The following is a 15,586-nucleotide window of genomic DNA, read 5'->3' as shown; positions in this document are numbered from 1 at the left end:
TGTTTTCTTTAATTAAAAACAAAGTATTTGTACTTTAAATTAAATATATATTGAGTTTAGGGTTCAGTAGTTTTGATTTTCTTCTTTGGTCTTTAGTTTATTAACAAACCAGACTGTACTGCGTTGTTTGTTGTTTATGATGTGTTTTGTTTCAAAGTGTTGTTTTATTTATTTCACAAATAATAATATGCTATTTTAAAACTTTCCTTTTAGTTTGAGCAGTGTAGTGTAACTAACTTATATATAGTGCTTTTTTGATTTGGATGAATAAAAATAACACAAAATGTAATTGTCCCAATTGCCAGTCTTGGCAGCCGGGGATCAGTCCGCCAGGGCCTTCGCTCCTGGCCGCCGCCCGGCACACAATGCACCCGACCCCTATGGTGCCTCCTGCGGGTGATGGGCCTGCGGGAGGATGGGCCCATGTCCCCTTTTCGGGCTGTGCCCGGCCGGGCCCCATGGACTAAGGCCCGGCCACCAGACACTCGCCCTCGGGCACCCTCCCCGGGCCTGGCTCCAGGGCGGGGCCCCAGTAACCCTATCCCGGGCTGGGTAAACTGTTCCCTCGATGTTTTTCTCATAAGGGTCTTCTGAATCGCTCTTTGTCTGGTCCCTCACCCAGGACCAATTTGCCATGGGAGACCCTACCAGGGCGTGTTGACCAGGGGGCAAATGCCCCCAGACAACATAGCCCCTGGGATCCCTGGTACACATAAACCCCTCTACCACGATAAGGTAGCAATTCCCGGAGAGGGCAGTGGATGAGGCAAAGACTCGGGTGTAGGAGGAGTTCGGAGAGGCCATGGAAAAAGACTCGAAGAGATTCTGGCAAACCGTCAGGCGTCTCAGGAGGGGAAAGCGGTGCTCTACCTGCACTGTGTATAGTGCTGGCGGAGCGCTGCTGACTTTGACTGAGAAAATTGTCAGGCGGTGGAAGGAATACTTCGAGGACCTCCTTAATCCCACTGACACGTCTTCCGAGGAGGAAGCAGAGTCTGGGAATGAGGGGAATGACCCGCCAATTTCCGGAGGCGAGATTCCAACTACAGGGGGATCACACTCCTCAGCCTCCCTGGGAAAGTCTATGCCAGGGTGCTGGAAAGGAGAATTTGTCCGCTAGTCGAACCTCGGATACAGGAGGAACAATGCGGTTTTCGTCCTGGTCGCGGAACACTGGACCAGCTCTTTATCCTCTCAAAGATACTTGAGGGTGCATGGGAGTTTGCCCAACCAGTCTACATGTGATTTGTGGACTTGGAGAAGGCATTCGACCGTGTCGCTCGGGGTGTCCTGTGGGAGGTGCTGTGGGAGTATGGGGTGTCTGGCCCATTGCTACGGGCCATTCGATCCCTATACAACTGTTGCAAGAGCTTGGTCCGGACTCGTTCCCGGTGGGTGATGGGCTCTGCCGGGGCTGCCCTTTGTCACCGGTTCTGTTCATAATTTTTATGGACAGGATTTCTAGGCGCAGCCAAGTGGCGGAGGGCTTTCACTTCGGTGGCCTCAGAATCTCATCTCTGCTTTTCGCGGATGATGTGGTTCTGTTGGCTTCATCGGGTGATGGCCTCCAGCTCGCACTGGAGTGGTTTGCAGCCGAGTGTGAAGCAGCAGGAATGAGGATCAGCACCTCCAAATCTGAGGCCATGGTTCTCAGCCGGAAAAGGGTGGAGTGCCCACTCCAGGTCGTGGATGAGTTCCTGCCCCAAGTGGAGGAGTTCAAGTATCTCGTGGTCTTGTTCGCGAGTGATGGGAGAAGGGAGCCGGAGATCAACAGACGGATTGGTGCTGCGGCTGCAGCGATGCGGACGCTGCACCGGTCCGTCGTGGTGAAGAGGGAGCTGAGTGTAAAAGCGAAGCTCTCAATTTACCGGTCGATCTACGTCCCTACCCTCACCTATGGCCACGAGCTGTGGGTAGTGACCGAACGAGATCGCGGATACAAGCAGCGGAAATGAGCTTCCTCCAAAAGGTGGCTGGCCTCTCCCTTAGATATAGGGTGAGAATTTCAGCCATCCGGGAGGGGCTCAGAGTAGAGCCGCTGCTCCTCCACATCGAAAGGAGCCAGCTGAGGTGGTTCGGGCATCTGACAAAGATGCCTCCTAGGCGCCTCCTGGGTGAGGTTTTCCGGGCATGTCCCACTGGGAGGAGGCCCCGGGGCAGACCCAGGACACGCTGGAGAGATTATATCTCTCGGCTGGCCTGGGAACGCCTTGGTATTCCCCCGGATAAGCTGGCGGAGGTGGCTGGGGAGAGGGAGGTCTGGGCATCTCTGCTTAGGCTGCTGCCCCTGTGACCCGGCCCCGGATAAAGCGGATGAGGATGGATGGATGGACAAAATGTAATTAATTTTAAAAAATATATATATTATATTACATATATATATTTATGTCATGATAGAGTAGGCTTCACATTTGTCAGAAAGCCTCAGTCTGGCTCTAAAATCACGGCGTCAAAACCTGCACACAAACCCACTTTGGGGAGAGACAGAGAAGCGGAGCATGAGGCAATGTAGGAGCTCCCGTCGCGGCTCTCTAATGGTTTCGCTGCTATTTGAACCTCAGCCCGCCCCTTTCCTCATCCTCCGCGCTGCCCCGCTCCTCACACCCGGCGCACCAGCGGGACAGTCCGGCTGCACCAGCGGCTCACTCACACCACCCCAACCTACACAGCACTGCCCACTGAAAAATAATTAAACCTGAGGGAAGCGGTCACTGTTTCTGCGCTTTAAAGTTTGCTGAGGTGAGTTTATATTCTCTTTGGACGTTTAGCCATTATATGTTATTGTGAAGAAATTAATACGACCAAGTAAGAGCTCCGCAGTGGTAAGTTACTGGGAACACGATATGACTTTATTTTAGATAACCACGCAGAGACTTTAAGCGTGCGTGTGGAGTAAGTGCACTGACTTTGTAGTGATTTCTGTTGTATATTACAGCAGTTATGTCATATGAATATATAAACTCAATGTGAGAAATGCATTACAATCTTATGAGGGACTTGAATTCGCCTCTATCTGGATACGTTACCTGCTCGGTGAGGACATGAATCAAAAGAACTTACTAACCGCCTGCTGACATTATTGTTGTGGTTTGATGTGATTAATTATCAGCACCTTTAAAAAACTAAATATACTGTTTAATTAACTTTATAACAAAAAAGTGGTGAGAGAAGGGAAGTAAATCCAGGTTCAGTTACGGCTGAGGCAGTTCATTTAAGACGTGTAATAATGTTGACTGAAGCCCAGCTGTTAGTGGTCACACTGTACAGGATAAGGGCTTTTGTTGTGCGTCTGACATGAAACTCAGTCTTTTCAGCAGCATATTTATATCCAGCAGCAGCTGTATATCATTTCACCACTGCAGCCGTGGTCAAAATAAAATCTGGCATGTGCTTTGATTTTGATCACGCTACTTTGTAATTACAGCAGTCACACTACGTAACCTATCAATTTTTGTACATGTCAGGGATGTGCACTGATTCAGTGGAACTTGACTTGGTGAAGTTAAGGCGAGTGGCCTTCTGACCCTACGTCCTGCAGGAGAGCCCCTGAGGGAGCCCACCCTGTTAAATAACACAAACAGACTCACACTAACACGTATGCAGTGATAAAACAGACTGCAGTAGGCAAACGTGCTCTGAGGTGGTCGATAATCATCCAGCCGTGTCACTGGCGATGATAACTTAAAATCCAATAAAGCACATGCTGTTATGGATTCAGCCTTCCTTTCTGAGGACCTGTCTGTACCGTGTTTGACCTTTTCATGTTTAACTGGCTCTGTAATTCCCTCAATTAATCTCCCCACGGTAGCCATACAGTATATCTTCCTTGAGTACTTGCCTTGATATTGTCATCCTGTAGTACTGTACGCAGCAGCAGATGGTTAACACATGCAGTGTAATGAGTTTTCTGTACACCCCCCCACATGATTTGCACTAATGACATAGTTCTTGAAAACATACTTGATTAAGTAAACATGTACATACATTCCTCATTGCTTTCATCTCTTCATGTTTCTTTCTTTTTTTTTTTACCTGAGTCCTACATTCCTCTGAGGGAAACTCTGTGACCTTTAGGTGTCATTGACGCAACTAACCAGGAAAGGGTCAGTTACTAAGGTGTGAATGTAGTTGCCGTATTTTCTTTCACACCACGCAACAAGTTTCAACCCACTGGTTAAAGTCTACACCAAATCTTTAAGAGGCTGAAAATGGCAAACCTATTCATCAACAGCTGCCTGGCCACTGCTGGCTGCTGTTGGCTCATGGAAAGATAAACCATCTGCAGCCTAAAAGGTCTGAGGTTCAGCCAGCATCGATTAATATAATGTAAGCATCAAACATAGAAGTGAAGGAGCCATCTGTGCACGTTGTGGTTATTGTATGTGTAGCCACCAAACCTATATTTGAGACAGTTTTTAATAAGATTTTTAAGAGTCACCGCCACACATAAAAAATCAAAAATCAAGTGTTTCCAACAATGATGAAAAAATTTCCTGTTTGAGACAACTTCTCAATTCATCTTAATTCATAACTTTGTATTTTAGGCCTAGTGAACAGACCTAGAGACTGGTTGGTGACCCTCTGGTAGCCTCTGGTCAGTAGGGAAACATTTGTATTCCCGACTACTTAGCGAGTAGTTGCTGACAGATTTTGTGGTTGTTGTACCGCAAAAATCTCCTTGTGGTTCCTTTCCTCACTCACAAATTATCACAGTTAACCGTATTTTGCATGGAAGATGCTGCCTTGTCTGCAAAAATTCTCTAACTAGCAACTCACTGAGCACTTTCAAAGTAAAAGTTGTGTCTGAAACCAACAAGTTTTAAAAGTAGCAACTTTTACTTTGTAGGTAAATGGACTAACTGTACAGTTTGCATTGCTGTCTTTGGTTTTACAACCACTTTGCAAGTAGTTAACAACTGTTTGAAAACAAGCCAGAGTCTATGTTCCCGATAGATAGTTATCATGGGGTCACTGGCTGGTCTTTTGTCCTGTGTGACTTAGCTGTCAATTTCACACCAACCACTCACAACTCGTTGGGAAATATTCATTTTTCCCCAGGAACCAGTGGTTGCTACTCGGTGACCAACTGGTTATGTGCCTGTGTGACTAAGTTATTTACTGTAGTATTAAACTCTGACTATAACTATCTGACTCAATGTGGGAATCATGAGCAAACCTGCAGCTCACTGCACCTGTGGTGTCACAGCTTAGCTAATCTAACACAACCTGAACTGCTGAACTAGAAACACAAATGATATTTAACATAACATGTAAGAAGATTGCTAAAGAACTTCCCCAATGTGATACTGGGTGTCTGTACACCATAACAGATGGCCTGAAAATAGATGTTTGTTGTGTGTATTTATCCAGAAGACTTTAATGATCACTCGTATTGGGAGTAAAATATTACAGAAATTTCAGATTCTCTCCTCTTCAGAATTTAATTGAAACACATTTAATTTAAGGAGGTTATTTTTTAACAAGATTACTTAATACATTTTGTTAAGTAAAAAACTTTTTTCAGCTGATTTAATTTTGCTATAGGCTACATTATATATGTGCAGATATATTTTGATTAGCGAACCAGCTTGTGCAGCTAATGTTAGCTTAATTATTGAGCTAGCTGTAGCTTTAGAATAGGAAAACTGCCTGCAGCAAACTAAAACTGAGACTTTTTGGAGTATAACTGCCACCGTTAACACTGTTAATGATGTACGTGTTGTGAAGAACAAAAAACTTGGCAATGTCAGCGGGAGTAAGAAACAGGGTTAGGCTTAGCAAACAAACCAAAAGGAAAAAGCCACCCGCTAAAAGGTGACACTAGCTAATTTCAATACTGCAATGTCTTGTTCTTGTTAATTCATATATACTGTACAGTGAATATTAGTTATGTGTGGTTTGTAGTGTTTGTGTATTCTTTTATGCTCATAAAGAAAGTAAATTGACTATTTCAAAACTTGAAATATTCCAAAAATAGTGCAGGAGCAGTAAAGAAAAAACTGCATCTATGAGTATGAAAGAGATAAAAACAGAAAATATCCAACAAAGTAGGCAAATTAGGTCTGCCAGATCCAGCAGATGGAGGAACCAGAGAGGCTCGGACAGTATGGATATTTATTGAAGCATGAAAATGTTTTCTTGACTGAGGAGGAAGTGTAGCAGTGTTTTTCTTGGATTCAAATTGAGTATGGTTGGTGAAAATAGGACGGTAATTGAAAGCCAAAGACTGACCCTGAAAAATGTGGCCTTATCTTGTATGTTTGTTCACCTGGTTAGCGGGGTTAGTGAGTGGAGGACATGAGAAGGGAGAGAGAGAGCAGGGAGGGGAAAAGCCACGATAAAACGCAAAGTCTGCCGCTGATTTTACTCAAGACAAACTGTAGCAGAGTAAACATTTTGAGTTACAGCCATGAAAAGAAGTGTGTGTGTGGCCTGACGGCTGTTATATTTAAGCTTTTACATCCTTCATAAGTCAGTCAAGACGTTCAAGGAGTAGGAAAACAAAGAAGGAGCAATTAGAGGTAAAGAAAGCTAAAATGGAAACAAAACTAACAAAGGAACGAGGCAGAATGAAGAAAGAAACAAAGTTTAAAAAGGAAAGACAAATTAAAGGAAAGAAATGAAAAGAAAAAAATGGAGATTAGGACGTAAACATGGTTTGAATCAGAGGAGAGGTTGAAGAGACGGATGTTTGATAGTAGTAAAGACTCCACCGACTGATGCTATGTTCAGGAATGTGTTCGTGCACACACAACAACCAACACACACGGCTCCTATTAGACTGTGGTTACTCTGGTTTATATCCAGCAAAGCCACCTCAGGAAAATACTGTACACAGTGACATGGAAATGTTGTTCTGAGAATCCCCTGAACAGTAACTTCGCCAGAAAAGCAGCTTAAAACTGAATATAAAAGTGTGATTAGGTACAACTTTTAGTGCTTTGATACTCGATTTTCATCATTGGGCCACATAAAATGATACTCACATTAATAGGTCTCAGACACTGGATCACCAAAGTCGCTGAGATTCGCTGTCTGGGAACAGCGAATGTCCTATGCTAACCCTGTCCACAATAAAGGGATCTCTCCCACAAGTGGAATCCAGCCATCTTTAATAAACCTGTGCTTTCAACTGCTCTGACAAGTCAGAGTTTCTGCTGTGAGACGAGTCTATCCATAAAACAGCTGTTGAAAGAGTGATTATATTAATAAGGTTGTGGACCAATCCCACTGTTTTTCCCTTATGTCACAGCCTGCGTTCCTTCTTTTCTCCTCATAAACATCCATCAGCGTGCCATCATCCTCTCACATCTTGTTCCCTTTGCTTTCTCCTCAGCTGACCTTTTCGCTTTCTTTCATTCCTCCTACCACCTATCCCTTTCATCCTCTTTTCTGCCTGCATTTGCCATCCTCTCCCTTCACTCCTCCTTCTTACCCTACTTCACTTTAAACTCACTCTTTCCTTCCCTCCGACTCATTTGTATTGTATTTCAACTCTTGCAGAAATCAGAACCAGTGGTTCCAAGCTGAAGCAGCCAGGCTCTGCCCAGACAGAGGTGCCATACCGAGGATAATGGAGGAGATGAAGGATTAGGGGATAATCCAGGGTATGTCCAAGTCCCTGCTGTCAAGTGCTCCCCTATTTTTCTGATATCTAAGACGAATGCACAAAGACTGCTCCCTGGATTATAGCATTAGACTTATTACCATTTAATGTGTTTTTGATGCTTGTTTTAAATTCATGCTGTTTATATAATTCACTGGAGTGTGCAGAAAACAGCAAGCGCACACGAATAAGTTTCTCAGTGAGGAAAGAAGGACAGTGGATGGGTTGTTGAGCTTTGCCCGGAGGCTTCAAGTACATGACATGAGTCAGAGGGACCGACCCCCTCTGAGCTGTGGTCAAAGGTTTTTTTTAACAGGATTACAGGCAGAAACAAAAGAGCAGAGCTTTCCGTAAGTACACAGCCAGAGTAATTAATGCCTCCATGTGTGCGGTATTCCGGTAATGCTGCAGGTTATCAATTAGGATGGGGTTTTTCTCTCTAACTTAAGATGAATATTTCCCCCTTATTTGGAATTACTCCCTTATTGTCTCTAACGACATGCACTTTATTTTAATCAAGGAGGTAGCCTGTTGCTTTAGCTCCGCTCATGGGAGCATCTACCAGGTTCTTGCAGGCCTGCACGCTGTCTCAGATTTAAGATCGCACCTCGGTATAGCGGTCCTTCTGTGTCCCTTTGCAAGCCTTGATATGGCTTTACTCGGCGCTGGTATGTGGTATATTTCCTCCCCCTCCACACCCAGATGCCCCTCTTAAAACGGCAGCCAGGGGAAGTGGAGCGGAGGGCCTGGGACTGCGGTCAGGAGCAAATTAGAAAGGCTGCCTTGGACCTGACGCAATCTCCATTTCATGAACCATAGCCAGTCATTAATGAAGCCAGACGGGGCCTGTGCACGCGTGGGAGGCCCACTGATATTTAGACGCTGCATCTGGAAAGTGGAGAGAACGAGAAGTCCATGTCAGGGTTGGCTCATGCTATTAAAATATTTTAAAATTGAATATCAATTACTCTGCTGGCAACGAACACATGACAAAGGGCCAAGACAGACTTAGAGAAGTGGGGAACTGCAGGACTGAAAAAAGGCAGCAAAGGATTATCAGTTATGTTACATAATTAAAATGGAGTACAAAAAGTTAGTTGCTAGCTGTTGTTAATTACTGATGATCTGGCATCAGATTGGGCTATGTTTTGTTTTTATTTTTTATTCATAAAGAGTCCTATATATGCTGAAGCTTGTCAGAGCAGATGACAAAAACAGCCAGAATTAAATCTCCCTTCTGCTTAATGCTATTTGTCTAGCTGTGCCAATATTTAACAGGAAATCATCTCAAATTTCAGCAACACAAAGCTGAAAAAAAGAATAAATAAATATTCCACTGCAGAATATTTACAAGAAGACATTCTGCTTTGATGATGGGTTTTTCTGCTTTCCTGCTGCATTTCATCTGCAGCCTGCTGCTCTTTTACCCTCATCTTCAATTCTCCATACTACGAAGGAGGCAAAGTCTGCTACTGTCTCATTTAGTGAGTAGTTTAAGAGTCCCCGTGATGTGTTTTACAGCATCATGGAGTGCAGGTTCTAACTTGTGAATAGGTTAGAGTTGATCCTCTCTGTCAGCCCATCACAGCAGCAGTGCCATGACTTGCAAAGCCTACAAACCATGAGCGTAACATTTATTTAGAGACACATGTCATCCACGCGTTTCTCTTTTATGTAGTTAACAGTAGTTTTCACTGTCAAAAAGTGTCTTTTTCCAGCGTCATGAAAAGTTGGAACAGATCAGCATCCAGATCATGTCTTCAATGCCGTGTCATCTACGGCCACAGATACCAGGGGCTGAAAGTGAAAGTCAGTTTCTTGCAGTGTAGATAATTCATTCATCTGTTGTTGATAATGTAGCAGAAGCAGGGACCTGTAGAGCAGAGGTGCAGCATGCTGCTATAGAGATAGAAATGTGGTGCTTGAGAAAAGGCTCATTTATGTTAAAATATTTCAGCTTCTCCTACAAAAGGTTACATAATGCCATCCTGCTACATTCTAAAGAAAAATAAAACATCTGATTAATATTACCTGAATAAAAATTAAAAGCTTAAACCCTAACTCTTCAGATAAATTTGACAAATCTTGTTAATTTCCTGATGTTGAAACGAAGCAGACATTGAAAACATGGAAAAGAAATATAATTATAAGCTTCTTTTCCCTCAGCCACAAGGGGTTGCCTTCCTCACACAACCTTCCCAGGGATTTGCGTCTTCTCCTGGAATCTCAAGCAAATGTGTTAACCACTACACTGTGGAGCCACTGGAAAAAATATAAAAGAAGGAAAGAGATAAAGGATTAAACTTGGACTAATACCAAAATTCAGAGAAGGTACAACTAAAGAGCTAAGGGGAAAAGGTAGGATAGTGAAAGATGTATTTAAAAAAAAAAAAAGAGTATAATAACTAACATTTTAACATATTACTTTTTCCCCCTACTGTACAAAGCACATCGCCTGTACTTAGAATTGCTGGGAGCTCTATACAGCAGTAATCTGGTGTTAGAGCCAGATAGCAACAGTAATTTTCTTATCAGGATATTTTCATTATCTCTTCCTATCTCCCTGAGAATATTTTGCTTGTTTATAAACAAATGTGAGCTTGCTGAATGAGGCCTGCTGCTCCTGCTTTGAAAGCTTTTTTGAGAGTCATTTTTCCAGGGAAGTGTAAAATGAAATTTGTGTAACCTGCTCTCCAGACAAAGCAGGACAAAATGGAAGCAGGAATTCCCTGAAAGTACACCCATCTCATGGATAAGAAGCAGACTTTGGTTTGCTTCACGGAGCAGTAACTGTGGTCTAAATTTAGATGGTTCCAGACCAGCGGACACTTGGAACGCAGAATCTTAAAAAACCTGCGGAAAGAAAGAAAAGTTACTGTACTTTACAACGCCGTGTAGCATCCAGAAACAGAAAGCACCAGGGTCTCTCTCTGAATCTCAGCTTACACATTACAAACTGCAAGTGTGATCCATTTCTTTCAATATACCTTAAAAACAAGCACATCCCTGTCTACATTTTAAAGATAGATGTTTTTTCCCTGTTTTTACTTTCAATAGATGGCTCCATGGTGTGACCGCAGAACCGTTTGCAGCTGGATTTGGACCTATTTCTGAGCTGATGTTGACAAAGCCAAAGCCCAAAGCAAGCCATTCCACCTGACCACACTCCAACTGGATCGGCTGCCTCCAGGAACACAACTGCATAGTGTTCTCCTCAATTTGTGCCTGTTTAATTCAGCCAGCTATGCATGTCAACAAGCTACAAAGACTGGGACAGAACTTGGCCTGTACATAATAAACAGACATGTTATTCTAGTGAACTATTTGGCACTGTACGTTTCAGCCTCAAAAACGACACAGCTTCAGATCTCGGAATAACCATTGAGAGCTATTTTCCAGGTCCATACTTTGGACTGACGAACTGTCAGTGACTTTGGTAAAACTCTAAAAGGAGAGAAGTTGAAATTTATTGTTAAGTTTGACCTTTCTGTGGGACTAAAGGCAATTCCAGAAATTGTTTCGAGTTGATTCTCAAGAAGATCCGAGCCATTCTTGATTTCTGATCATGAATCTTCAGGAAAAGCTGTCAGGTCTGAAGGGTCTGGTCTCACATTCCCACAGCAAGCGTCGCCATAAAGGAGACCTAACAGTGGACATGATTAGCCCTCCTCTGGGAGACTTCCGTCACACCATGCACGTGGGCCGCGGTGGCGATGTATTTGGGGACACATCCTTCCTCAGCAATCACGGCGGGACTGCCAACGGGAACAATGGGGAAACTGATTCTGTTTCCAGTCCCGACAACAAGATCGGAGCTTTCTTCTCCAGGACCCTCCGTCAAATTAGGAGGGGCTCTGATAGTCGACCCAGAGAGGCATCCAAGGATTTCTCTCCACCGCCTCCTGCCATTTCTCCCATCATCAAAAATGCCATCTCCCTGCCCAGGCTGGATGTGGATATGCCTAATGGAAGCCCCACCACCAAAGTGCTCTTCCCCAGTTCTCAAAACACGCCTGAGGAGAAGAAAAGCTCTTATGGTGAGTGGGAGATATGGTTTTTATGGATCAAATGATTATGCGTGGCATAATTTGATTCACTTTTATCACTCTTATTAGCCCTTACCAGCCTACACCAAACATCAGGAAGGAAAACTAGAAATTAGCGGGTAAAGAGACGGATTTTCCATTCAGTAAGTGATCGGAAGGACAGAAACACTAAATGAATGCTGATTTTCTCCAAGGTACTGCCATGGTACTTTGCTTGTAATGAATATTGTAAATACACTGAACAAAATGGTCATTAGTACCCTGGAGTATACCGGCTAGCAGAGTCGTATTCAAGATAAATTTATGGATATTGTCACCACGAGCAGTGCGCTGTTGGTGCTTTATAGTCGTGCACACAAGTCTGTTTCTGTAGCCTCTGCATGGGTTGATTTCACATAATTACTCTCCCAACATGGGACCATAAATGCCACAAATCAGGTTTGCTATATAAGCTAATGTTACACTAGTTGAGCCCGGTTTACTGTGGGAAACTAATTGGGTAATTCGTGGACTTCTCAGGCTCAGGCCCTAGTCCCTACGCTCTTAGGCTCACCTTTGCCCAGTCCTTCAGGAATCCTTTAACGACCAAATCACTAAGCTGTCCCTAAGTGCCTTCCTTTCTATTAAATGACATCACTGGTAAACAATGTCTCATGTGGGCGAAAGTCAAATAGGTTAAGTTCCAGCACAGTGTTCCAGCGTTAACTAGGAACTGTAGGAATGTGGGGATCATCTGTTGAAGTGCAGTGAAATGAATCCATCATGTACCCAGAGATCTAGAGGCAGACTGCCCCAGATGTCCTTATGAATCACCTTGGCTCTAATCAGCAGCGTTTACATTGATAACACACCTAGATCCAGACAGAGCTGGCAGCGAGCTGTCTGGGAGGCTGTTTGAATGTTTGAATGACCCCTGTTAACACCACACTCATGGCTGATGCAGTCTGGCCTGCTTTGTGTGTGTGTGTGTGTGTGTGCGTGTGTGTGTGTGTGAAGGGTTTGGTGAATATAAAAACAGCCCACAGGAAAATCTTTTTTTTTAAACCTTTCTAAATTTTCACTTTATCATTAACTTATTTGTCTAATGATTCAGTGACTTCATGATCTTCAAATTTAAAGAAACAGATTTACATTTTTAGATATTGTTAGAAACAATAAGGACCAGAAAAAAGCTTAAAGGACGCCTCATTGTTCTTAATAAATGAGATTTGAAGCTTAAGCCTAACTTTAAACAGAGTCAAGGGGGCAGTTTGCCCATGTTTACAGTCTTTTTGCTAAGCTAAGCTAACCATCACCTGTTTGCAGCTTCATATTTAGCATATTGACATCAAATCTTATAGTTAAGTGAAAGGAATCCAGTTTCTTTCATATCTGTTCCTTTAAATGATGAGTGAGTGATCAGATTGTATTTGAGTTCCTGACCTCTTTAATCCCTGAAATGTGATCAGATCACCAGTGAAAGTGAAAGAAAACAGGTTTTAAATAACTATATATAGGTATGTGTGATGTTTTTATCTGGATATGAGTTGATGTCTGCAAACATTTTTATTTATCTAAAGCCTTTAAAATAATAACGGAACTGAAGCTACTTAAGTTTCCAGTTATGTTGCGTTATGACAGATTGCACGTTTTCTTGAAACAAATCCTCCATAAACTGGTTTAATTCTTTCTCTCTCTTTGGTTGTGCAAACTGTAAAATCCGTAACTGTTTTCGTTGGTTGAAATGAAAACCTCCCGACTCTTGGCTCGATACAGCTGGCACTGAGAAGTGCTGTAATTTACCCATTTCGTCCTGCAGGCAGCATTTTGTGAGTGCGTGACTTATTCTGTGATCCGGCAGCATCGGGCCGATGATTCACTGTTCACAAGAACGGGACAAGTCAGCACTTTGGATGCTGAAGTGGTTTTTTGCCAGGTTTTAATCGTGAAGCAATATGAATAAACACTGCCCCCTGCTGGAATGGAATGTAAAGTCATGCAACTGCATCAATCTACTTTAAAGAGCTGCATATGCAAACTCTTCAATGCAGAGTTAACTTGTTTGTATTCATCTTGTTTTTTTGGTATTCTGTGGTTGAGCTTGTTACTGCTTTAGAGGTTTCTTTGTAACCTCTGGATTGAGCAGATTTTTATTGATATATGGATTTCATGTGTCTCCTGCTCAGGTCTGGAGTCTGGTTTTGTCACCTTGCCTCGCCTTTCGCGCTCCGAGCGTCAGCAGCCGTCCATCTCCATCCCCACCTCCTGCTCCACCAACATTCACCGCGGCTCTCTGACCGACCCCTCTGACATCATCTTGTCCACCTGCTCCGCCTCTGTTGAAACTTCCGACCCCTGTCGCACCACTGCCTTCTCCGACTCCCTTCCTTCCCTCACCTCCCTGGATACCTTCACTTTTGACCTTGGCCCCTCCCTCATGAGCGAGGTATTTAGCCTCATCGATGGCCACCCGGAGGAGCGCAGCCACACCTGGGAGGGAGAGGAGATAGGGTCAGCATGCGGGCTGACCGCTGAAGGTTCAGAAATGGACTCCTTGGCCACAATCTCATACGTGGATTCATTGCTGAAGGAAGACTGTGGGAGTGGAAAGATCCCACATGGGGCCCAGTGGGAAGAGGAGGAGGGGAGCGCAATGGAGTCGAATGGAGTCGGGCTTTCTGTTAAAGTTCCTGATGTAGTGATGGGGTCTTCTGAGAGGGGAATGATGGGAGTAAGGATGGAGAGCAAACGATTTCAGAGTGCTACAGACGTGCTCGCTCGTCACTATGGTGCCGGCCTCTTAAAGGGACAGAACAGGGCTGAGACCGGAGATTCAGAGTTCATGAGCCAGCCAAGGAAGAAAATATCCTACAGTTATATGGATGACGAGGACGAAATTAAAGTCTGAGCTCAGAAAATCAAACGTGTTGGAAAAATTTTTTTAAAAAAATGTGATGTGTAATTCCTCTGAAAGTCCAATCAAACCAATCCTGTAAAATCATCATGTGGTTGACAAAAGGCTGGTTCTGCTGACAGAACGAGCATGGAAACTTAACACCCTTCGCCCTTAATACAGAATTCCTTCTATGCAATCGTGCTCCGAGGATATAAAATTTTGATTCAAACCTGCTGCTGAATGTACCTAAAAGGAGTGAAAGACTTGGCTGCTGCACGTTTCCTGCTCTGCACAGGAAAATAACTGAAGCAATGGAGGGTATGGAAAGTGCGGATGTACTAGCGAATGTAGTTACAATCAAAGGAAAGCCCAGCGTTACTCAACGCGGAAGTTGCAACGCCTGACGTTCACTTTATCCTTTTTTACACTTCCTCATATATGAGGGGGAAAGGCTTCCGGTGCAAGACCAGATTACTAATGAGAACACAGAAAGGAAGTCGGAGGGGTTGGAAAAATATATTTGGTCTTAACACAAACTTTTGCTATCACTACAATCTCTTTTTACTCAGGAATATACTAGCAGGGGAGAAAAAAGGGAAGAACAGAAGAAAAGGGGAAATCCCAGAACTTACAGTATAAAGTCTCATCAGATAATCAGAGATCTCATTTATTACACTACGTGGACCAATGTAATACTACGCGTAATACTGGTATTTGCTAGATGCAACTAAAGCCTGAATTATATATTGTGCATTGTATGCTGCAGACCTATATAGATAATCTGTGCACCTTTTTTATGATTATGAAGTCCGACCCGTGTATTGCTTTTTTTTAATAGAGGAAACATCATGCATATGTTACTTTATACAGCTGCACATGAAGATATCTGCTGACTTCCTATGAATATGTACATACAGTATGAGCACCTGCAGTAAGTACATAGTGCAATTCACATCCATATGCTGCAGCCAGTACCAGCAATTATACTACAAAAATATAAAATGACAATAAAGGTGTTTTTAATGAGTTGTGCATTCATTTCAAGTTGGTTTAAAGGAA

At 43.4% G+C, this 15,586-nt stretch overlaps 1 protein-coding gene across 1 annotated transcript; it reads left to right on the top strand.

The window, feature by feature from the left end:
• Window positions 1-2,495: 2,495 nt before the first annotated feature.
• On the top strand, window positions 2,496-15,553 carry cdc42ep1a (CDC42 effector protein (Rho GTPase binding) 1a). The gene is made up of 4 exons (XM_082545073.1): window positions 2,496-2,739; window positions 7,504-7,607; window positions 10,664-11,643; window positions 13,818-15,553. Exons 3-4 carry the CDS (start codon window positions 11,172-11,174, stop codon window positions 14,537-14,539), a joined length of 1,194 nt encoding a protein of 397 aa, XP_082401199.1. The 5' UTR covers window positions 2,496-2,739; window positions 7,504-7,607; window positions 10,664-11,171; the 3' UTR covers window positions 14,540-15,553.
• Window positions 15,554-15,586: the final 33 nt, after the last annotated feature.

The sequence above is a fragment of the Aulonocara stuartgranti genome (genome assembly GCF_965226115.1).
Source record: "Aulonocara stuartgranti genome assembly, chromosome: 8".
Taxonomy (NCBI): domain Eukaryota; kingdom Metazoa; phylum Chordata; class Actinopteri; order Cichliformes; family Cichlidae; genus Aulonocara; species Aulonocara stuartgranti.
This window is presented reverse-complemented; position numbering and strand designations above follow the sequence as displayed.

Coding starts and splice junctions, on each gene's coding strand:
- cdc42ep1a (XM_082545073.1), top strand. CDS start 11,172: ATGAATCTTCAGGAAAAGCTGTCAGGTCTGAAGGGTCTGGTCTCACAT. Junction 11,644..13,817: donor GGAGAAGAAAAGCTCTTATG/GTGAGTGGGAGA, acceptor TCTCCTGCTCAG/GTCTGGAGTCTGGTTTTGTC.